This window comes from Saccopteryx leptura, chromosome 12 (assembly GCF_036850995.1).
Source record: "Saccopteryx leptura isolate mSacLep1 chromosome 12, mSacLep1_pri_phased_curated, whole genome shotgun sequence".
Lineage (NCBI taxonomy): Eukaryota > Metazoa > Chordata > Mammalia > Chiroptera > Emballonuridae > Saccopteryx > Saccopteryx leptura.
In genome coordinates, this window is record NC_089514.1 from 34,300,262 (window position 1) to 34,324,909 (window position 24,648).

The following is a 24,648-nucleotide window of genomic DNA, read 5'->3' on the forward strand; positions in this document are numbered from 1 at the left end:
GGTATAGAAACTGATGACATTAATATTATGTAGGCCACAGGATAAACTCTGCAATGGGGACTACAAAAAAGACAAAACTGGTTATTGAATACATCTAATTTCCTTTCCACACAAAGAGTTCATATCTCTGTTATTCAATTGTTCTCCAAAATATATCCTTCCACACTCAATTTCATTGGCATTTTTAGTAGTGATTCTTCTCTTACTATATAACATCACTTACAGTGAGTACTTTTCCAATAGAATATTCTCCTGAGAGGACCAACGTGGTCCCATACCAGAATGCCAGAGCATACGATGCATAGATCAGCAGGAAAGCAGCACCCATAGAAATGTTGGCCGTAATAGCTTTCCTTATCCCAATTCTTTTAGCTTCTTCTAAGTTTTTGTTGTACCTGGGAGGAGTAACAAAAATTATTACATACAGTCATCAATCTTATAGAATAGATCAATATACTTAGAATGTACTCAGCCTTGTGGTAGGTGTTTTAGATGTATCTTTCTCCTTTTGTCCATACATTGACCCTACATTGTTAGGACTATTTAATCTCTTCTTGTAGAAGAGGAAACTGAGGCTTACAGAGATCAAGTGGTTTGTGGGGGAATCTTCTAAGAGCCTCTTCTCTGGCCTTAGCAGTAGTGAAATAAGTGGAGTAATATTTAGCAAACTTCTAGAACTAGCATTGCTTCATATACAAGACAAAATAGATGCTATGATCATTGTGCTTTCCCTTTAAAATCTGCATGCTTTTAAAATTTATTAATACAATGAAGATACAATGCTAAAAATTGTTCAACACAAGTAAGTCCCTTAAATCTATGAACATTATATTAGTTTTGGAGACAGTTTGCACCCCATCCTGTCTCCCTCTGGGACGACTGGAAGGACCAATGAAAGAATACAAGTGAGGAAAAGAGTCAAGAAATAAGATGAAGTCACTATGGTTAAGCTGCTAAATTTGTTCAAATCAAGCTGGCTGGGGCACAAGGGAACTTTTCTATTCTTGCTTTAACTAGCCAGGACACTTAGACTTTTGAACTTTAAAGTTGCTCCTCAATGCTCAGACATTGATTTGCCTGTAGATAACCCTCTATCTCCTAAAGAACTCAGGACATAGCCAGACCTCCTGGCGCCCATCCTACACACCGCATGGCGCCCATCATCCAGATCGCCTGACATCTGACTGATAACCCGTCTGGACCAATCCTACGTCTAAGAATGTACAACTGGTTATTCTCAAAAATATGACTTCTATTATAAGAACTCTTAAATTTCTTTCCTCTTCAGAACACTTCTGGGTTGTTGTTTTTTGTTTTTTACCTACTGTGTTTCTTGTTTGCATACTCTAAGACCCTTGAATAAATCTTTGTCAATTATTTCTAGCAAAGTGCCCAGACTCTTTTGATATTATTCGACACATGTAAGAGCATTCTGATAGTGTGAATTGCTATTTAATACATTTTACATTTAAATGAACAGTAGAGTTTATCTTATTTCCATAGATATTTATTTTTAAAATCATTGAATTGAAAAAAATTATTGGGATTAAAATATATACAATAATCCTTCATCATGTATCCGTGTCCCTGCCTTAGTCTTTTTTTTTTTTTTTTTTTTTTGTATTTTTCTGAAGCTGGAAATGGGGAGGCAGTCAGACAGACTCCTGCATGTGCCCGACCAGGATCCACCTGGCATGCCCATCAGGGGGCGACGCTCCGCCCATCCGGGGCATCGCTCCATCGCGACCAGAGTCACTCTAGCGCCTGGGGCAGAGTCCAAGGAGCCATCCCCAGCACCCGGGCCATCTTTTGCTCCAATGGAGCCTCGGCTGCGGGAGGGGAAGAGAAAGAGAGGAAGGAGAGGGGGAGGGGTGGAGAAGCAGACGGGCACCTCTCCTATGTGCCCTGGCCGGGAATCGAACCCGGGACTTCTACACACCAGGCCGACGCTCTACCGCTGAGCCAACCGGCCAGGGCTCCTTAGTCTTTCTAAACATTGCCTACAACCTGTTCCCTCTGTCAACACCTCCCGACATGGTCATGTCATGTGCCCACTGCTGGAGGAAAGGGCTCTGGCCTGGTGGCTCAGGCCACCCAAGTCCTTCTGGCTGCCTCAAGGGCTGAGAAAATAAAAATCTCAGCACATCTAGAACTCTGTAAACTGTTCACAGCACAAAAGTCTCTATGATATTAGCCAAACTTGGAGAACATCCATTAATAACTGTCACGGCAAATACAAGAAATTCAGCAAATTTCAAGTCAGTGATTTTTAAAATAAACATCTATAGAAATAAGACAAACTGTACAGTTTATTTAAATGGAAAGGTATTACATAGCACTACAAATTACACAAAAGAGGGCAAAAGCAAGGAAACAAATAAAAAACAATGTTGGAGGCCACAGACAGATTTTCTCTCTCCAGTTCCAATGACTTAACACTCACTCCCAAATGTTAATTCCAGGACTTTTTAAACCAGGGGTCCCCAAACTACGTCCCGCGGGCCACATGCGGCCCCCTGAGGCCATTTATCCAGTCCCCACCGCACTTCTGGAAGGGGCACCTCTTTCATTGGTGGTCAGTGAGAGGAGCATAGTTCCCATTGAAATACTGGTCAGTTTGTTGATTTAAATTTACTTGTTCTTTATTTTAAATGTTATATTTGTTCCCGGTTTGTTTTTTTACTTTAAAATAAGATATGTGCAGTGTGCATAGGGATTTGTTCATAGTTTTTTTTATAGTTCGGCCCTCCAATGGTCTGAGGGACAGTGACCTGGCCCCCTGTGTAAAAAGTTTGGGGACCCCTGTTTTAAACCCTCGGAGAGCAGTTAATTTCTGACATTACAGTTAAAGGAGATGGTGTTTGCAACTTTATCTTCACCAGAAAGGGACAGAGCAGACCATTTTGCTTGAGAGGGACGTGGAGGTTATGATAATGGGGCTCCAATTTACAGAAGGAAAAGACGGATCTTTGGAAATACAGAATAAAGGTAATATTATTAAGGAGATAGGACAGATTATAATTAAGCTTTAAATCTGTTTTACCCTCTTAACCACAGCTCCCTGCAGAACTTAGAACACTGCCTTACAGAAAGGAGTTCATAATTGTTGAAATAAAGACATTACTTTCACATAGAATTCCTATTTTGAGGTCTTTAAGTTTCTTTTGGAGGTTTGTTCCATTAGCATGTACAGCAGAGGCCAAGTCCTGCTCAGATGTGCGCAGATATTCTTTCTTGCCTTCATGACTTTTCTTTAAACTAGCTACTTTACCAGTTACCAAAGTGTGCCGAATGAAATTTCCACAACCCCATGTTCACTAAAGACCAACTTTAAACAGAACTTCATAGTGATAAAATAGTAACATATCACTAGCGTTTCCTTCCCTCCAAAATGTCAATCCCCAACTTGCCAGTTAAAATCATTGAAAAAAACCTTATTTTTGAGAAACATGTTTGAGGGGTTGATGGAGATATATATATATATGATATATATATCCTACTTCATGAGTTGATCAGAGGTGAAAAGATGACTAGGCATAAATTAGTTCCATTAATATATATATTTATGGAACTTTAACAGTTATGACTCACACGCTGTTGTCTCCTTTATTTCAGTTCTTGCTGACCGAGACTAACGTAGAAATCATTTTACTGATAAGTTGTTGTCCCATGAGGCCAGAGGAAACATTTTCACAGGAAGAAGCAACAGCAAGGAAGAAAATCATTTAGATACCAGAAAAGATAAATAAAGAGAAGAAAGGGGGTAAGAGGGAGGAGACATAAACAATACTCCTTTTACTTTTCAATTAGTGTTTTAATAAAAATGTCACAATAAAATGTCAGCTATTGAAATCATCTATTCACTAAAAGTATTAGTATGAAATGGTAATTAAGGTAGGAGTTCCTAAAATAGACTAAAGTAACATGACAAGAACATTAATATTTAGAAAAAATTATTCTTCTTAAATAGTATAAAAATATTTATAGTAATGCAATAGCCACTTACAAGGAATAACAATTTTGATTAAGCAAATAGAAAGCAATACGAATAGGTAAACATCTGCAATACACACACAGATAGAAAAAAATTTTAATTAAGGAGAATAAAACAATTTTTTGCTATTAATTAAATTCATTTTAAATTCTGGTTCATTTTCATTTTAAGAGAGCCAGTTCCCTCCTGCACCTGCTAATCTGAAGAGAAAGACTGAGGCCTTAGGTACTTGTCCATTTGAAAGCAGAGAAGGAAAGAAGAAGGAACTAGAAAGAAAAGTAAAGGGTTATATTTGGTTTCAGAATAGTTTTAGCAATTCTACATCCAAATTATATCCAATCTATATACTTGTCACCCCTCTCCTGCTAGCAGTCTAGATCAGACTACAATAAGCCTTCTCACCAGGACCACTACTGTAGCCTTCCCACTGTTCTACCTGTCTCTACTCTTTAACTGCTCTCATCTACTCACCAGATCAACTATAGATAGAGAAACAATTTTAAACATAATGTGGACTCTTGTTCCCTTGTTTAAAACCCACAGCCCCTTCCCTATGCCCTCGAAATAAAATTCAAACTCCTCACCATTGCCTGCAATTCTCCACATAATGGCCCAACTCGCCTTAATGGTCTCTCTTTACCTTAGTCTCCCCTCTCTCAGCTGAGCTTCAATCATACAAGCCTTATATTGATATTTCTTAGAACATACCAAGGTAACTGCCACCTCAGGAAATCTGGAAGACTCTTCTATCCCTCCCTCTCAAGAAGCATTCCTAGAGCAAGGAAATCAGGTAGCCTGGACATCAGTACCACCGAGCCCATATTCCTCATAAAGACACCACAACAAATCTCCAAGTCAGAGAGCACTACCTAATACACAGAAAAAATGGGAAGACTAAGAAATATGACTCAATGAATCAAGAGAAATCCCTAGGAAAAAAGAATTACTGAAATGGAAGTAACCAAATTATCAGATGCAGAGTATAAAATAGTGATTTTTTAGGATGCTCAAGAATCTTAGAGCAACAATGAATGGTCACAATAAGAACTTAAACAAAGAGATAGCAAACATCAGAAAGGACATTGAAATCATAAAAAGGAACCAGTCAGAAATGACAAAAACAACATCAGAAATGAAGGAATCAAAAGCAGGCTGGATGAAGCGAGGATCAAATCAGTAATTTAGAGGACAAGATAAACAAAAGCACAGAAGCAGAACAGTGCAAAGAAAAGTGGCTCAAAAAGACTGAGGAAACTCTAAGAGAGCTCTGTGACAACATAAAGGGAAACAACATCCGCATCATAGGGGTTCCTGAAGGAGAAAAGAATGAACAAGGACTAGAAAACCCGTTTGAAGAAATCATAGCTGAAAACTTTCCTAAATTGATGAAGGAAAAAGTCACACAAGTTAAGGAAACAGAGAGTCCATTGAATCCATGGAAGCCTACACCAAGACACATATAATTAAAAAGCTAAAGTTAAGAAACAAAAAAAGAATACTAAAAGCTGCAAGAGTTAATTACATACAAAGGAGGCCCCATAAGGATGATATCTGATTTCTCAACAGAAACACTTGAGGCTACAAAAGATTGGCAAGAAATATTCAAATTGATGCAAAACAAGAACCTATAACCAAGATTTCTTTATCCAGCAAAGCAACCATTTAAAATTGATGGAGAAATAAAAAGCCTCCCAGACCAAAAAAAAAAAAAAAAAAGACTCAAGGAATTCATTACAACCAAACCAGTACTGTGAGAAATGTCAAGGGGCCTTCTATAAAAAGAGCAAAGAAAGAAAGAAGTTGAAAGAAAGAGGATTGTAGATTTAAGGAATAAAATGGTGATAAGTCAGTACATATCAATAATAACCTTAAATGTAAATGGATTAAATGTTCCAATCAAAAGACATAAGGTAGCAGCACAGATAAGAAAACAGGACCTGTATAAGAAAACAAGCTGTCTACAAGAGACCCACCTCAGAACAAAAGATACACATACACTGAAAGTGAAGAAATTGAAAAAAGTATTTCATGCAAATGGAAATACTGCCAAATGCAAAAAAAGTTGGGGTAGCAATACTTGTATCTCACAAAATAGCCTTTTAAGACAAAGGCTATATAGTAAGGGTTAAAGAAGGTCACTATATAATGATAAAGGGAACACTCCAACAGGAGGATATGTAAATATTTATGTGCCTAATACAGGAGCAGCTACATATATAAAGCAGGTTTTGATGGACATAAGGGATGAGATCAACAGCAATATTATAATGGTAGGGAATTTTAATACCCCACTAAGATCAATGTATAGGTCCTCCAGACAGAAAATTAACAAAGAAACAGCGGCCTTAAATGACACACTAGATCAACTGGATTTAATTGATATCTTCAGAACTTTTCACCCCAAGCAGATTATACATTATTTTCAAGTGCTCATGGTACATTCTCTAGCATAGACAACATGTTAGGACACAAAACAAGACTCAATAAACTTAAGAAGACTGAAATCATATCAAGCACCTTCTCTGATCACAATGGAATGAAACTAGAAATCAACTACAATAGAAAAACTGAAAAACATTGAAACAACTGTAGGCTAAATAGCATGTTATTAAATAATGATTGGGTTAACAATGAGATCAAGGAAGAAATAAAAAATTTCCTTGAAGTAAATGAAAATGAACATACAACAACACAAAATCTATGGGACACAGCAAAAGCAGTCCTGAGAGGGATATTTGTAGCATCATAGGCATACCTTAAGAAGAGAAAACTCAAATAAACAACCTAACCATGCACCTAAAAGAACTAGGAAAAAAACAATATAGAAAGCCCAGAGGAAGTAGAAGGAAAGAAATAATAAAAATCAGAGCAGAAATAAATGACCCAGAGGCTAAAATAACAATACAAAAGATCAATGAAACCAGGAGCTGGTTCTTTGAAAAGGTAGACAAGACTGATGAACCTTTAATCAGACTCATCAAGTAAAAAAGAGGACCAAAATAAAATTAAAAATGAAAGTAAAGAAGTAACAACTGACACTGCAGAAATATTATACAAAGGATTGTAAGAAAATACTATGATGATGTACATGCCAAAAAGTTGGACAACCTAGGTGAAATGGGTAAATTCCTAGAAACATATGATCTTCTGAAACTCAATCTAGGAGAATCATAAAACCTAAACAGACCAATTACAACAAATGAAATTGAAACAGTTATCAAAAAACTCCCAGCAAACAAATATCCTGGACTAGGTGGCTTCACAGATGAATTTTACCAAGCATTCAAAGAAGAATTAACACCTATCCTTCTCAAGCTATTTCAAACATTCAAGAGGAGGGAAGACTTCCAAGCTCCTTTTATGAGGCAGGCATGATCATCATTCCAAAACCAGGTGAAGACACTACAGAGAAAGAAAACTATAGGCCAATGTCCCTGATAAACATAGATGCTAAAATTCTCAACAAAATATTAGCACATCAAATCCATCAATACATCAAAAAGATCATACATCATGATCAAATGGAATTTATTTCAGGGAAACAAAGCTGTTACAACATTCGCTAATCAATAAATGGGATTCATCACATAAACAAAAGAAAGGATAAAAATCACATGATATAACAATAAATGCAGAAAAAGCATTTGATAAAATCTGGCACCCATTTATGATCAAACCTCTCAGCAAAGCAGGAATACAGAAAACATACCTCCACATAATAAAAACTATATATGACAAACTGACAGCCAACATCATACTCAATGGGCAAAAATTAAAAGCAATCTCCTTAAGATCAGGAACAGGCAAGAATACTTCATTTAGCCCTGGCCGGTTGGCTCAGCGGTAGAGCGTCAGCCTGGCGTGCAGAAGACCTGGGTTCGATTCCCGGCCAGGGCACATAGGAGAAGCGCCCATTTGCTTCTCCACCCCCCCCCCTCCTTCCTCTCTGTCTCTCTCTTCCCCTCCCGCAGCTGAGGCTCCATTGGAGCAAAAGATGGCCTGGGCGCTGGGGATGGCTCCTCGGCCTCTGCCCCAGGCGCTAGAGTGGCTCTGGTTGCAACAGAGCGATGCCCCGGAGGGGCAGAGCATCGCCCCCTGGTGGACGTATTGGGTGGATCCCGGTCGGGCGCATGCGGGAGTCTGTCTGACTGTCTCTCCCCGTTTCCGGCTTCAGAAAAATACAGAAAAAACCCCCACAAAAACTATTAGACCTGATAAATGAATTTGGCAAGGTGGCAGGATATAAAATTAATATTCACAAATCTGTGGCATTTTTATATACCAACAATAAATTGTCAGAAAGAGAAGTTAAGAAAACAATGCATTTCACTATTGCAACAAAAATAAGTACCTAGGAATAAATTTAACCAAGGAGGTAAAATAACTTGTACTCAGAAAATTATGAGACATTGAAAAGAGAAATCAAGGAAGATACAAACAAGTGGAAGCATATACCATGTTCATGGATAGGAAGAATAAACATCATTAAAACGTCTATACTACTCAAAGCAATCTATAGATTCAAAGCAATTTCTATTGAAATACCAATGGCATACATCAAAGATATAAACAAATATTCCAAAAATTCATATGGAACCAAAAAGAACCTAAATAGTCTCAGCAATCCTTTTTTTTTTCTTTACAGAGACAGAGAGAGGGATACATAGGAACAGACAGTCAGGAACAAAGAGAGATGAGAAGCATCAATCATTGGTATTTCATTGCGACACTTTAATTGTTCATTGATTGCTTTCTCATATGTGCCTTGACCACAGGCCTTCAGCAGACCAAGTAACCCCTTGCTCAAGCCAGTGACCTTGGGTCCAAGCTGGTGAGCTTTGCTCAAACCAGATGAGCCCGCACTCAAGCTGGTGACCTCGGGGTCTTGAACCTGGGTCCTCCGCATCCCAGTCCAACGCTCTATCCATTGCACAACCGCCTGGTCAGGCAAGCCTCAGCAATCTTGAAAATGAAGAATAATGTGGGAGGTATTACACTTCCTGATATCAAGTTATACTACAAGGCCATTGTAATTAAAAAAGCTTGGTACTGGCATAAGAACAGGCATACAGATCAATTAAACAGAACAGAGAACCCAGAAATAAACCCACGCCTTATGGTCAATTGATATTTGACAAAGGAGGTAAGAGCATACAATGGAGTAAAGACATCTCTTTAATAAATGGTGTTGGGAAAATTGGACAGGTACATGCAAAAAAATGAAATTAGACCATCAACTTACACCATTCACCAAAATAAACTCAAAATAGATAAAAGACTTAAATGTAAGTCATGAAACTATAAACATCTTGGAAGAAAATATAGGCCGTAAGCTCTCTGACATCTCTTGTAGCAATATTTTTGCCGATTTGTCTCCACAGACAAGTGAAATAAAGGACAAAATAAACAAATGGGACTATATCAAACTAAAAAGCTTTTGCACAGCAAAAGACACCAGGAACAAAATTAAAAGACAACCCACACAATGGGAGAATATATTCACCAATACATCTGATAAGGGGTTAATAACCAGAATTTATAAAGAACTTTCAAATCTCAACACCAGGAAGGTAAACAATCCAATTAAAAAATGGGCAAAAAAACTGAATAGACACTTCTTCAAAAAGGACATACAGTTGACCATATGAAAAAATGTTCAACATCACTAGTCACCAGAGAAATGCAAATTAAAACCACAATGGGATACCACCTTACACCTGTCAGAATGGCACTCATTAACAAAACAACACAGAATAAGTGCTGGCGAGGATGTGGAGAAAAGGGAACCCTCCTGTACTGCTGCTGGGAATGCAGACTTGTGCAGCCACTGGGAAGAACTGTATGGGGTTTCCTCAAAATATTAAAAATGAAACTGCCTTTTGACTCAGCTATCCCACTTTTAGGAATATATCCTAAGAATACCAAATCAGTGATTTAAAAGAAGATATGCATCCCTATGTTTATTGCAGCATTGTTTACAGTAGCCAAGATCTGGAAATAGCCTAAGTGTCCGTCAGTGGACAAGTGGATCAAAAAGCTGTGGTACATATACACAATGGAGTACTACATAGCCACAAAAAAGAAGGAAATCTTATCTTTTGTTATGGCATGGATGGGCCTAGAGAGTATTATGCTAAGTGAAATAAGCCAAGTAGAGAAATAAAAATATCATATGATCTCACTTACATGTGGAATCTAATGAATAAGGTGAACTGAGGGACGGAATAGAGGCAGAGACAGGGTCACAGGGACCAGAGGGACAGCTGTCAGAGGGAAGGGGGATGAGTGAACGGAATCAGAGGTAAAGGGATTAATAAAATTTTATATACATATATATATTTACATATTGTATGTATATATATTATATACATACATATTTATATATATATAACACATAGATACAGATAACAGGACAGCAAATTTCAGAGGGGAAGGGGGAGGGAGTTAGGGGGAGGGGGACAAAGGAGGTGTAATGGGGTCATGTTGGCGGGTGAGGGTGTTATATTGTGTGAACACTTGAATCTATGGTAACACAATTAATTTAAATTAATTTAAAAAAATAAATAAAATGCCACTTAAAATCAAAGGTCTCTGTAAGGTGGGTGTCTGGGCAGCAATCCAATGTGGAAATCACAAATTTACATCCCTTACTCTTTTTTGAAGTTTCTGCGCAACAGCATATTCTAAGTGCCCATCGTAATGTTCATTCTGTCCATAGGTGAAAAAAATTTGACGGAACTATGCTTGTAATACTTATTCATTTCATAAAACTCATATCTTTTGATGAGATACTACATTTTAATTCCCTCGCATTTGTTAACTTCAATAAACAAACACATAATGTAAAGAGAAAAAGTACCAAACAACCAGGGGTGAACACCTGGATTGTTTTTGTCAGGTATTATTTAATATTTTTTCATTAATATTTTAGAACTCTTTTTTATAACATAATCTAGTTTTGTATATCTCCCTCTCTCTTTTGTGTGTGTGTGTATTTTTCTGAAGTGAGAAGCCAGGAGGCAGTCAGACAGAATCCTGCATGTGCCTGACTGGAACCACCCAGCATGCCCACCAGGGGGTGATGCTCGGCCCATCTGGGGCATTGCTCCATTGCAACCAAAGCCATTCTAGCGCCTGAGGTGGAGGCCATGGAGCCATCCTCAGTGCCTGGGCCAACTTTTGCTCCAGTGGAGCCTTGACTGTGGGAGGGGAAGAGAGAGATAGAGAGAAAATAGAGGGAAAAGGGTGGAGAAGCAGATGGATGGGTGCTTCTGCTGTGTGCCCTGGCCGGGAATTGAACCTGGGACTTCCACACGCTGGGCCGATGCTCTACCGCTGAGCCAACTGGCCAGGGTAGGTTTGTGTATCTCTTTTATTCTCATTTAAGTATTAAGTGCATGAAATAATAAACTGCCTTTCTTATATCTTTTTTTATACTTAAAATGGTCATTAAGGCAGAGAACCGGTTGTTAAATTATTTGAAATCCACCACTGCACTGACTGTAGGATTTACCTTAATATCAGAGATGATGAATTGTGACAGAAAAATGTGCATGTGAGAACTGATGAAATATGTGTATTTTCTAATCGTTGACTCTGGTTCACAGGAATGTCACTTCTTCTGACTCGTGATCAGGTGCCCAGATCTTACTTTACATTGTTAGTCTGCAGAGTCTCCAGAACTTCTGTGCAGATAATCATATCATCTGTGAATAATGAAAATCTTGCTTCTTCTTTCCCAACCAGTAAGATTTTGATTTACTCGGGGAGATGCCTTCCCCCATCTCAGAAACCAGGCAGAAGCAGATAAGCCTTGTTTGTTTCCCTGTGAGGGCAGACATGTTATTTTTCTGGCCCAGCTTCCCATCAAGGAAAACTGGAAAGAATCCTAAGTTCAAAACTTCATTCTGTGTCTGATGAGGAATATCTAATCAGAAAGGACTTTCTGATTACTAGCTCTCCATAGAAGCCCCTATGATTCTCAAAACAGTGTTTATTTCCCAATAATATTTACCCCAAATGCCACATTAGGTATTTTGTTTTGTGTGGTGGTCTGCACCCTTCTTCTGCCCGTTAGAATTTCAGCTCCAGGAGAGGAGGGGCTTCATCTGACGGCATATTTGCCTGGTCATTAGGGAAGACTTCTCAGTTTAGTGGTCAGACATATTTTAAGGGAAAAGCAAAAAACCTTGCAAAAAATTGAGATAGGTCTTTTCTTTGAATTATTATATATATTATATCATCACAAATCATTCTCAGAGGACATCTTTGTGGGATAAAACATATCATATGAACAAGGGTACTCTAATCCCAGTTAAAAGAATAATTATATAGTGTAGAATCCTGTAAGCACAGCTGAGGTCAAGAAACAAAACACTGCCGGGACCACAGAAACCTCCCTTAATGACCCACTCGGAACCCACAACTCCTCATCTCCTGAAGAGGTAATCATTATTGTGACTTAAAAAATTCCCTTGTTTTTCTTCATGGCTTTACCAAAACAATGTACAATCTCCCAAATAATATAGTTTAGTTTTTTCCTATTTTCCAAAATATATATATTCATAAACTAATATTCTCTAATATCAGATGTTAATTTAAATAAGTTCTGTTGCTGCTCAGAAATCAATGGTTCCGATATCATAAATTTCAATTAATTACCACCTATTCAGTCCTCCCTCGCCATACTGCAGTTCACTTTTCACAGTCTCACTGTATTACGGATTTTTAAATTGCATACATCTAATTTTGTACCACGGATTTTTCACTATATTGCAGGGTTTTGCAGTATTAGGTATTTTTATATATTTATTACTTTAATTATTTTTGCAGTAAAATAAGCAAAATAAGTGTGGGAAAGGTTTATAAGAGTGTGAAGAGGGTTCATAAAGCCTTAAAATATGTGTAAGTAATAAAATAAATATAAGGTCTCTACTTCGTGGACTTTCACCTGTCCCGTGGGGTTCTGGAACCTGACCTCCAGGACAGACGAGGGACCACTGTACTCTTAGAAATCTAATAAAAGGGAACAGTTGCAAGGAAAATATTAAACAAAGCAGAGTAAAACAGATTTTGAGCTTTTGCATAAATGTACTTTTAAGGTATATTTTTTTTCTTCTAAATCATGGAGTTTAACTACTGACCGGGGCTGGGCGAGAGAAGAAACAAACCATAAATTAACATGTCTCCACAGATCTTACACAAAACACTCATTCAATCTTAGGAAATCAAGGATGGTATATGTCAATAATATAAAAAAAAATAGAGCCCTAGGAAACTATTTTTATGTCATTACCCACCTAGGAAACTAGAAAATGCTTTGAATTAGCAGATATAAGAAGAAACTCGGTCTTGGCCGGTTGGCTCAGTGGTGGAGCGTCGGCCTGGCGTGCAGGAGTCCCAGGTTCGATTCCTGGCCAGGGCACACAGGAAAAGCGCCCATCTGCTTCTCCACCCCTCCCCCTCTCCTTCTCTGTCTCTCTCTTCCCCTCCTGCAGCCAAAGCTCCACTGGAGCAGTTTGCCCGGGTGCTGAGGATGGCTCTATGGCCTCTGCCTCAGGTGCTAGAATGGCTCTGGTTGCAACAGAGCAACGCCCCAGATGGGCAGAGCATCGCCCCCTGGTGGGCATGCTGGGTGGATCCCGGTGGGGCACATGCGGGAGTCTGTCTGACTGCCTCCCTGTTTCTGGCTTCGGAAAAATATACACACACACAAAAAGAAACTCATAGATTCAGAGAACAGACTGATGGTTGCCAGAAGGGATGGGGTGGAAAAAGTATAAATTGGCAATTACAGGCTAGTCACAGGGATGTCACGTACAGCAGTAAGGAATACAGCCACTATTGTAATAAGAGTGTATGGGCCAGAAAAAGTATAAATTGCAATTACAGGCTAGTCACAGGGATGTCACGTACAGCAGTAAGGAATACAGCCACTATTGTAATAAGAGTGTATGGGCTAGGTGGCTACTTGAAGTATTCAGGGAATATTTTGTAAAGTATATAAGCTACCTGAAACTAATACAGAATAATATTGAACATAAATATAACGGAAAAAAATGGTTTAAAAAAACACAAGTAAATGACATTAACAAAAAGAATACAACTAGAATGATAACTTTTCCAGAATATTAGATATGCTGTAATATGAATGAAGCTATTTAAAGAAACATGCATATTTGGGAAAAAACCCTTATAATCAACACTGTCAACCTGAAGGGCATAAACAATGACATAGAATTTAACAACTTTATCAACTTCAAAAAGATTCAAACCTTTCAAGTTCTTTCTTCTGACCTCCAAATGCAATCACAGTTCGGACAGCTGCTAATACCTCTTCAGCTACTGCTCCGGCTTTCGCATATGCAAGGAGTTCTTTATCAGTAAATGAAGACAGTATCTGTTCAGAAACACAATTTTAGATCAAGTACATTTTAACAAGTAAATTTTATCATTCGTAAAGTAAAAAATATACAGTAATGCTGCTTGTATGTTAATTTAGGCATAGAACAAAATCTGTATTTTACTTGTTTTTAGTGTATATATATATTTATATATATTCACTTGTACGTTACTTCAGTTGGAATATGATATATAATAAATTCAATTAAAAACCTTATTTTCACCTGACCAGGTGGTGGCTCAGTGGATAGAGCACTGGCCTGGGACACGCAGGACTCAGGTTCGAAACCCCAGGCTTGCCTGGCTTAAAGGCACATGTGGGAGTTGATGCTTCCTGCTCCTCCCCCCACTTTCTCTCTCTCTCTGAAAGTGAACAAATAAAATCTAAAAAAAAAAACACCTTATTTTCTCATTAACTGTTTCATGAATCCTCATCTAAATAAATAAAACTAGGAGTTTGGGAAGGTCTTAAACAAAAGAAGGTATATTCTATAGTCATAAACAAACGTAGGAAACAGGCAGTATGTCAAGGAAACACAGCAATTGCTAATGGTACTCTGGTTCAGAAACGTCAACGTGGGAGGCCAGAAGAAGGCTGGGGACCAAGCACTGTGTGGGGACAGGACCTCACGAAAGTTTCTCATGCCAGGGGAAGCTGGCACTTCTGAGCAAAACAAGGCACACAGCCACCAGGGAAGGCTTCATTTCATGGGTGTTCTTTGATCCTTCTGTTTGGTGCCTCAGCATTTATTCTGTGGGAGAAGCAGTTCTGGGAAATTCATATACATAGGATCTCATTTATTCTTCTCAACTGCACAGTGAAGGAGGCACTATTTCCCCCACTTTCTATGTGAGGGAATGGAGGGATGAAAAGGCTACATAATCTCAGGAATACATGAAATACCCAGGATTCAAGCCTGACTCCATATGGCTTCAAAGCCTGAATTAACAGCCGCTGGAGTGATCCTCTCCCTGAAACCAGTCACTGACATGTGAACTCAGGCCCCATAGGGCCCTATTATGAAAATCTAACCAACTGGCATGCGCAAAGAGCTAAGGGCACTACTTATACCTGGAATACCCACGTAGTCAGCCATCTAACTAAAGATTACACACAAGCAATTCATAATAAGATACTGATTAAAAGAATTACACGGTTTCATAAATAATTTACAGGCCTTTGTGGGCTCATTTGCGTAAGTCCTACCAGTCTATTCCTTCTTGTTACAAAAAGCTCAAAGTTGTTTTGCCTTGGACAATGCATTTCTTCCTCCACTGTGTGTGAAAGTAAAAAGGAGCCATGGTAAATAGGGGAAGGGGTGGGTGAAAGCAGGTGAACATTCGTTAATCATTAACTATGTTCTCCATGCAGATACTGTGCTGCGTGTACCTCTCTCATATCCCCGTGACACACAGACCTTCCTGGCTTCCCACAGAATCTTTCTAGGGCTGCCCGCCACACTTGCCTGAATCATTCACAACGCTGGGTCTCAGTCAGGGACGACGTCTGCGTAATGTAAGAGGCACATGCAATATGCTTCAGCTATTTTTCTCTGCTTGTATTACCTGACAACTATCACCCACACCGGGCAGCCAACAAGATTACCAGGAATATTTTTGAATTAGGAGTTTCAAAATATGCTATTTTAAGTTACTGTTAAATATGTCAAGTACCATACCAAATTCTATAAACCTGGCTCTTTCCCCCCTCTATGACCTTCCATAATGACAAGCATATGCATAGGGAGACTACGTATGGCAGAATCTTCATTATTTTGTTTTGTTTTTGTTTTTTAAGAGATCGTGTCTGTTAACAGGGAAAAAAAACTTTCCAAACTATTTTTAGGGGTATGAAAAGGCAACTTCCACTGTTAGTCTAATAATAGAATGGTGATAATTCTGTATCAAGAGTTCTTTCCATTTTATTGGTGGGTAGCATTTCACGGTATCCACGTAGCACAGTCTGGTTTATCACTTAGTTGTTGAAAGACAGCCTGCTATTGTTGAGTCAATGTTTCCAGTCACTGTTTCTTCTAGTATTCCTTCAGTCCCACTCTCTTTCACCTCTTCTTTTTGGACTCCAATGATAATAAATTTTATTGTCTTTTGGTTCTTCTGTTATTGTTCCAGGGGTCCCTGAGTCTTTCCATTTTCTGTTTCAGAATAGATGAATTCTATTGTTCGATCCTCAGATACAGTGATCCTATGCTACTGTCTCCACTCACTGAGACAGTTCACCCATCATGACTTCTATATCTGCTGTTGTATCTTTCAGTTCCCTAATTTCATTTTGTTCTCTTTTTTTTGTTTGTTTGGGTTTTTTGGTTTGTTTGTTTTTTGTATTTTTCTGATTTTGGAAACGGGGAGGCAGTCAGACAGACTCCCGCATGCACCTGACCGGGATCCACCCAGCATGCCCACCAGGGGGCGATGCTCTGCCCATCTGGGGTATCGCTCTGCTGCAACCAGAGCCATTCTTGCACCTGAGGCAGAGGCCACAGAGCCATCCCCAGTGCCCGGGCCATCTTTGCTCCAATGGAGCCTTGGCTGCGGGAGGGGAAGAGAGAGACAGAGAGGAAGGAGGGGGGGTTGGAGAAGCAGATGGGCGCCTCTCCTGTGTGCCCTGGCTGGGAATCGAACCCGGGACTCCTGCACGCCAGGCCGACGCTCTACCACTGAGCCAACCTGCCTGGGCCTTGTTCTCTTTATAACCATTTTATCGCAAATGTTTTCTATTTTTTCTTTTGTTTCAAGAGAATTTGTAATTGCTTAGTACAACATTTTTATGAGAGCTATTTTAAATTTTGTAGCAAATCATGCTAGCATCTGATTTATGTCAATATTGGTGTCTCTTAATTGTTTCTTATATTTTTCTTATTCAAGTTGTGGTTTTCTTGGTCCTGGGTGTGAGAAGTAACTTTTCATTGTATCCTGCACAATTTGACTACTATTATTAGGAGACTCTGAGTCCTATTCAAACCTTTTATTTTAGCAAGCAGTAACCCTCTTTGGATTTAGCATGCAATTTTTGGCCTACTTTTTTTGTTAAAGAACTGTCAGTTACAGTTCCCATTCAACGTTATTTTGTACTAATTTTGGCCTACTTTTGGGAGCTGTGGTTCTAGTGGCAACTTAGCACTCAGAGGCTTTGCGGTGTTCTCTTGGTCAGCATGATGTATCCCAACCTGCGGGGACTCTTACTACCCCTGCTCCTGCTACCCGAGCACGTGCAAGCGGTTTCTCAAGGTCAGACCACCAGGCAGCTTCTGCTGGGGGCGGAGCACAGTGGTTTCTGCTCTCTGTGTCCTCTAGCTGCTCCAGTGTCTCTGGGAGAGGGAAGGGGTCCCCAGTGCACATCTGAAAGGCTTCCTGGACCAGGAAGCTTGCTGTGACTGGGTCCCTTCCTGTTCTGCCTTCTTGTTCTGGTGCCTCTGGGACGGGAAGGAGAGCCTCAGGCTCACAGGGACAAAGAGGCTTCCCAGACTGGGCCCCATTTCTTTTAAAATGGCTGACAACCAGAGAATTGAAGAAAGGTGTTTGAAATTATATCAAAATTTATGGCAGAGTGAGGATTAAAACTTATGTCTCTATTAATAAGCCTAGGGCTCAATATTATCAAACAAACAGTATCTGAAGCACTGCATAAGTAATTAATAAAAGATTAACTTACTGTCTGTTTTCCTCACTTAACTGGAATGGACATCAATACATTTTAAACAGTTTATCAACAAATACTGGTACAAACAGTTGGCCACCTGACTTGCTTAATATTCTTTTTTTTTAAATTATTTATTTATTTATTATTTATTCATTTTTTTTATAGAGGAGAGAGAGAGGGAGAGAGAGAGAAGGGGGTTGGAGCTGGAAGCATCAACTTTCATATGTGCCTTGACCAGGCAAGCCCAGGGTTCCAAACCAGCAACCTCAGCATTTCCAGGTCGACGCTTTATCCACTGCACCACCACAGGTCAGGCTTGCTTAATATTCTAATAGAAAAATTGATTAACATGGAGAGCTTTTGCCAAATATATCAGCTGACTATAATAGATATGCGATTTAACCACCAAGAACACCATTTAAACCCTACATTACTCTGAGCAACAAATTAACAGACTCCTCAAAACTTCAGTTTCTCCTTTTGTAAAATGGCCTAATCGCTATACTGCAGAAAGATAACACACATATTTGCCTGATATAGTAGATGCTCGATAAATGGTAGTTACTGTTTGCAGTAACAAAACAATATCCATCCTGTGGAGTCAAAAATCCAAAACTTCTTAATGCCTTATAGCCTGATTAATCTTTTGTTAGCGCTGGCTTTGGTTGGCCTTCTTGTATTTGATATTCTTTTGCCACATGAATGTGTAGTACCTTCTTTACATTGTGAACCCAACAGAAATGACATACTTGGCCAATCTCTGCACCACCAAATTAGTTTCAGATGAACATCACACCCAGCCTTAAAAGGGAAAATAAGTTTTACTCTGCTTTTGTGAAGGAGAGAGAGAACTGCAGGTTTAGGACTTACAAGCATGTGAGACTAGGAAGTAGTTCTTAACATCATTTTCATACCAATGGATTTAAATATATAGGAACCTAGAACAACCATTTACAGTGATGACAAAACTGTAACACTGATTTACAGATCAAAATCTACAAACTCGAACACATGAAAGCCAATACGGTTAATTGATAGGGACACGTGCTGTTCACTGAACTTGAGTCTCTCTCTGCCGTGTGAATGTGGAATTGTCAGCTAAAGAACGCAGCTCTGTAAGAGTTGAGCGTACCTTTTAAAAGAAGGCAAAGGACAAGATATGAGACCTACTCCTTTCTTTCTCATCTCCTCCCCAAATAACCCCATGGCCCAGGATGGCATGAAGTCCTAGGAGGGGCAGAACTCAGTGAGGTGGCATCTGCTCGTTCCACTGAGTATGAACAGGAGATTTGAGACCACATATCAAGTACAGAGTCAATGTTATCATTTGGTAAAAACAGGCTTCCCCGGGTGGGAGTGGGCAGGAAGAACTGAGAGCCCGCATTCTCAGGCGTCACCTACCTTTGCCCAGATGGCAGCTGACAGCCCCAGAACAGGACTGATGGCCAAAATGACAAGGGTTAGCTTCCAACCACGTGTAAATCCTACTATGAAGCCAGTGAGAAACGTTGCTATTGCCTGAAAGAACATTCCGATTTTGTCACCAATTCCGTCATTAATTTTGGAGACATCACTAAAAGGACAAGATAGTGTTAGAGATAAACGTCAGAACTGGAAACACAAACCTCTTCTCCTCAATCCAGTTGTTTCCCGGTTTGCCTGAGTGTGGGACAGATTAGTTTACATGTAGGATCTTGCTCAGCTCTAGCCCCAGAAAGTATCCTGTTTTGCTCTACTGCACGCTCTCAGAGGACTCTCTGTCTGGCGAGTGCAGTTCCTCATTCAGTGCTAGTCATGCAGGTCCCCTCCTGTCCTGCCTCTTATTCCAGGAACAAGAAGATGCATACGACATGGTCGCTGCTCAGAAGGAATTTAGTCTCCTAATTAATTACTTCTAAGTGATGCAGAAACATCTCCTAACAGATCTCATGACATCTCTTTCACTTTGATAAGAACCATGTCTGAGATCAACATAAAACTAGGTACTTACTCTGTGAGCCGAGTGTTAAGTTCCCCAACATCATGCACATCAAACCAGCCTATCTCCTGTCGCATGATAGAATGAAAAAATTGTTTTCTAATTTTATATATTTGTCTTCCGGCTGCCAGACACCAGAATGAAACCTGCACGTAAGCAGCAACAAGCACACCAGCACCGATTCCAGTGTAATAATAGGCATACCTGAAAAACAACAAAAACACTGCACAGACTGTTTCCTCATTAATGCATCTTTTCCAAAGAGACCAGTCATTTTTACTTTTTCCGCTATCTGGCTATCTTGCCATCCTTAACAAATAAGAAGGGCTATAATGAACAGAGTTGATGGTTGACATCCAGCTACGTCTGTGACATTGTAAGTGTGGGAGGGGTGGTTTGGCTCTGGCTCTAGTTCCTCACTTACCTGCTGTGTAATCTTAGCATGCTGCTGAACCTTTCTAAGGCTTAGTTTTCTAACTGGTAAAATGGATATAAGAATAGGAACGCAGTAATGCATGTAGTATACTTGGGCTGTGCCTGGCACATAGTATGCACTCAGAGAATGCCAGTTATTGTGAAGGTTTTGTGTGGCACCTTGAAGCATGACAGCATCAGCTAACATCTACCATTGTTGTCCTATCTGCTTGTATCACCTCAGAATCAGCTGCTGAGCACCTGGAGGTGTTCTCCACACTTTGGATACTGGAGAGAAATGACAGGACTTGCCAGAATGTGGAACCAAGAGATAAAAATGGTCCCCTGGCCTTTTTGCTATTAATCTGGCAGAGCTGGGATGCCGCAAAACAAATGAAAATAAAAAGTATTTTTATATAGCCTGACCAGGCAGTGACGCAGCGGATAGAGCATCGGCCTGGGACACTGAGGACCTGGGTTTGAAACCCTGAGGCCATCGGCTTAAGGGCTGGCTCATCTGGCTTGAGTGTGGGGTTACTGGCTTGAGCCCAAAAGTCACTGGCTTGAAGCCGAAGGTCACTAGACTGAGCAAGGGGTCACTGGCTTGGCTGGAGCAATACCACCCCCCTCCCCGTCAAGGCACATGTGAGAAAGCAATCAATGAACAACTAAAGTGCTGCAAATATAAGTTGATAAAGTATTTTTATATCATCTGCCCAACTGATCATCATGAGTTATCCTAAAATTCTTAATGATCAAATAGTAGTCAATAAAAAACATGAGCATCTTCTAAAACTAGACCCTTGCTCACCTAGAAATATTAAATGTATGTTTCCTTGCTGTGAGTCTTCTTTTAAGAATGCAAACAATTCTTGGGTTTTACTAAGCAATTAATTTTTAAGTTAGACAATCTAAAATGAATGATAATATATCAATATTCCTAGTTTTTTAAAGCTCATTACTTGGCATCTTCAAATAAAAATGTTTGTGTGAACCATACGAACGCTATAAAAATGGTTATGTAATAACCAGATAGTATCTAACCTTACTGTTTACAACTCAGTGTCCAACTCAGCAGGAATCCTGGCAAACATATCTTCCCAGAGCTACACCTTGTAATTTACAATGTTTATCAGGAAAGGTGTAATTCAAATATTAATTTAAATATTATATTTTAGTTAATAGGTAACTCAATAATTACATATTATCTAAGTGTTAACGATCTGGCAAGACAGCTTAGAAATCCTATTTTACAAGTAGAACTCATGCTTTGAGAATCAGTTAATGTAATTTTAATCATGTCTGTTTACTCAAACAAAATATATTTATGTTTAAGCATTTATAAGATGATTATAGGACAGTTTTATTTTCCCCAACATTAAAAAAAAAAAAAGCCTATCCATATGAATATTGGAAGAACTTGCTTCTCATCTTTCAAAAACTGATCAAGTGTCTCCTGTCTGTTTAAAACTACTCGATCACTTATAGGAAAACGTGGAATTATTATCTTCTGACTCACCAATTCATACCTTTGGACATCTTTTATAAACTGTTCTTCAGTATAAACTACAAAATATGTAAATCATTAACAAAAGCTTCCCTGAGGTTACTAAGGGTTAGAGTGATTAAATTTATTCTAAAATGTTTTGTTTCATTGAATAGAATTACATGCTGTTAAAAAAAAATCCTGTTGGTTGATCTCATTATTGTATCATATTATTACTGAAAATATCCAAGAAGCAAACTAATACTTACAAAGCCATTGACGATAATGTGATTAATTTAATTTTACATTTTAAAAGAACACATTGAAATCTAATTTCCCTGTATACGATATTCTAATATTTAACAATGCATATATGAATCTAATCTAGGCTTAACCCTAACTTAAGTATTATATATATATTGTATGTGGCAAATTATTTTCTTAAAAGTAAATTCTATATTATATCCTTCTAGAAAACTAACAATGGTATTTGTCTCTTCAAAACTTGATTATATGCAAAATTTTAAACATTGCCACATCAGTCTAGGTTCTGAAAAGCTTAACAATAGTAAGAAAAATGTCGAATTACGTGGTCATCTGCTCTTCCAGATCATTGAAGAGTTGTATATTGTCAGGCATACCTAGAGCACCAAAGAAAGGAAGAAAGAAAAAAAGAACACATATATCATTATGACCCTTTGTTCTCCATTAAAAATAAGCATATGACGTCGGCCTAGCGTGCGGAGGCCCCGGGTTCGATTCCCGGCCAGGGCACACAGGAGAAGCGCCCATTTGCTTCTCCACCCCTCCGCCGCGCCTTCCTCTCTGTCTCTCTCTTCCCCTCCCGCAGCCAAGGCTCCATTGGAGCAAAGATGGCCCGGGCGCTGGGGATGGCTCTGTGGCCTCTGCCCCAGGCGCTAGAGTGGCTCTGGTCGCAACATGGCGACACCCAGGATGGGCAGAGCATTGCCCCCTGGTGGGCAGAGCGTCGCCCCCTGGTGGGCGTGCCGGGTGGATCCCGGTCGGGCACATGCGGGAGTCTGTCTGACTGTCTCTCCCCGTTTCCAGCTTCAGAAAAATGCAAAAAAAAAAAAAAAAAAAAAAAAAAAAATAAGCATGAGGCCCTGGCCGGTTGGCTCAGTGGTAGAGCATCGGCCTGGCGTGCGGGGGACCCGGGTTCGATTCCCGGCCAGGGCACATAGGAGAAGCACCCATTTGCTTCTCCACCCCCCCTCCTTCCTCTCTGTCTCTCTCTTCCCCTCCCGCAGCCGAGGCTCCATTGGAGCAAAGATGGCCCGGGCGCTGGGGATGGCTCCTTGGCCTCTGCCCCAGGTGCTAGAGTGGCTCTGGTTGCGGCACAGCGATGCCCCGGAGGGGCAGAGCATCGTCCCCTGGTGGGCAGAGCATTGCCCCTGGTGGGCGTGCCGGGTGGATCCCAGTCGGGCGCATGCGGGAGTCTGTCTGACTGTCTCTCCCCGTTTCCAGCTTCAGAAAAATACAAAAATAATAATAATAATAATAAAAAAATAAACATATGAAAAAATAAATCAAATTTCTGTTACTTAATTTATACAAAAATAGCTCAAACTGATTCGGTTTCAATTGTGTGCAAACATTACAACATCCATTCCAATTCTTTGCTGATGGCCATATGCAACCAACCACACATACACACAAACTAAATCCAATGAAGTTTATTTGCAAGAGAAAACCAACATTTACTAAGAAACAGTCTGTAAGCAGCAATACTGGTATACTTGAATATACGAAGTATCGCTCACAGATGACAGAAAAATCTTTTCTAGGGTATCTGTCCTGATAAATAAGTACTAGTGTATAATTGACACTAAAACACTTAGTATTTAAAATCTAGCACTGCTTTTCTGCAGTTTATATTTTTATTTAAAATAAATAAAATATAAAGAATAATATAATAAACCCCAGTGAATTTATCACATAGTATTAGCAAATGTTAACACTGTCAGATAAGGTACATTAAAACATTAATACCCCTCCTCTACCAACACACGTAATAATCACTGTTCAATATTTTGGTGTATATTTTTCATATTTTCTTTTCTGTATACCTGTGTACAAATACACAAATACATATACATGTTTATTTTTAAAAATAGAATTACAGTCCAAATTCAGTGGCCAATTATTCATGTCAGTATGGACATTTATATGCATATCTATTTTTTCAAAATTACATCTATTTCAGTTGTTTCCAATATTTTACTCTTATAAGCAATGCTGCATTCAACATACCTACATACATATACAGTGTGTCCGTAAAGTCATGGTGCACTTTTGACCGGTCACAGGAAAGCAACAAAAGACGATAGAAATGTGAAATCTGCACCAAATAAAAGAAAAACTCTCCCAGTTTCATACCTATTCAGTGCAGTTCGATGTGGGCTCACGCATAGATTTTTTAGGGCTCCTTAGGTAGCTATCCTGTATAACCTCTACAGACTCGTCCCTGACTGATGGCCTACCAGAATGGGGTTTCTCCACCAAACTGCCGGTTTCCTTCAACTGCTTATCCCACCGAGTAATGTTATTCCTATGTGGTGGTGCTTCGTTATAAACGCGCCGATATTCACGTTGCACTTTGGTCACGGATTCGAATTTAGTGAGCCACAGAACACACTGAATTTTCCTCTGTACCGTCCACATCTCAACTGGCATGACTGTGGGCTGCTCCGCTGTAT

At 39.4% G+C, this 24,648-nt stretch overlaps 1 protein-coding gene across 1 annotated transcript in view; it reads right to left on the reverse strand.

Moving 5' to 3' along the window:
* Positions 1-24,648, reverse strand: part of LOC136384195 (ATP-dependent translocase ABCB1) — a 93,027-nt gene that overhangs the window by 45,311 nt on the left and 23,068 nt on the right. The window contains exons 5-9 of the mRNA XM_066354296.1: positions 22,521-22,572; positions 20,044-20,235; positions 19,455-19,626; positions 14,269-14,393; positions 224-395 (exon numbers count right to left, since the gene is read on the reverse strand). Coding sequence (XP_066210393.1) covers positions 224-395; positions 14,269-14,393; positions 19,455-19,626; positions 20,044-20,235; positions 22,521-22,572 — 713 coding nt within the window. The remainder of the gene's footprint in view (positions 1-223; positions 396-14,268; positions 14,394-19,454; positions 19,627-20,043; positions 20,236-22,520; positions 22,573-24,648) is intronic.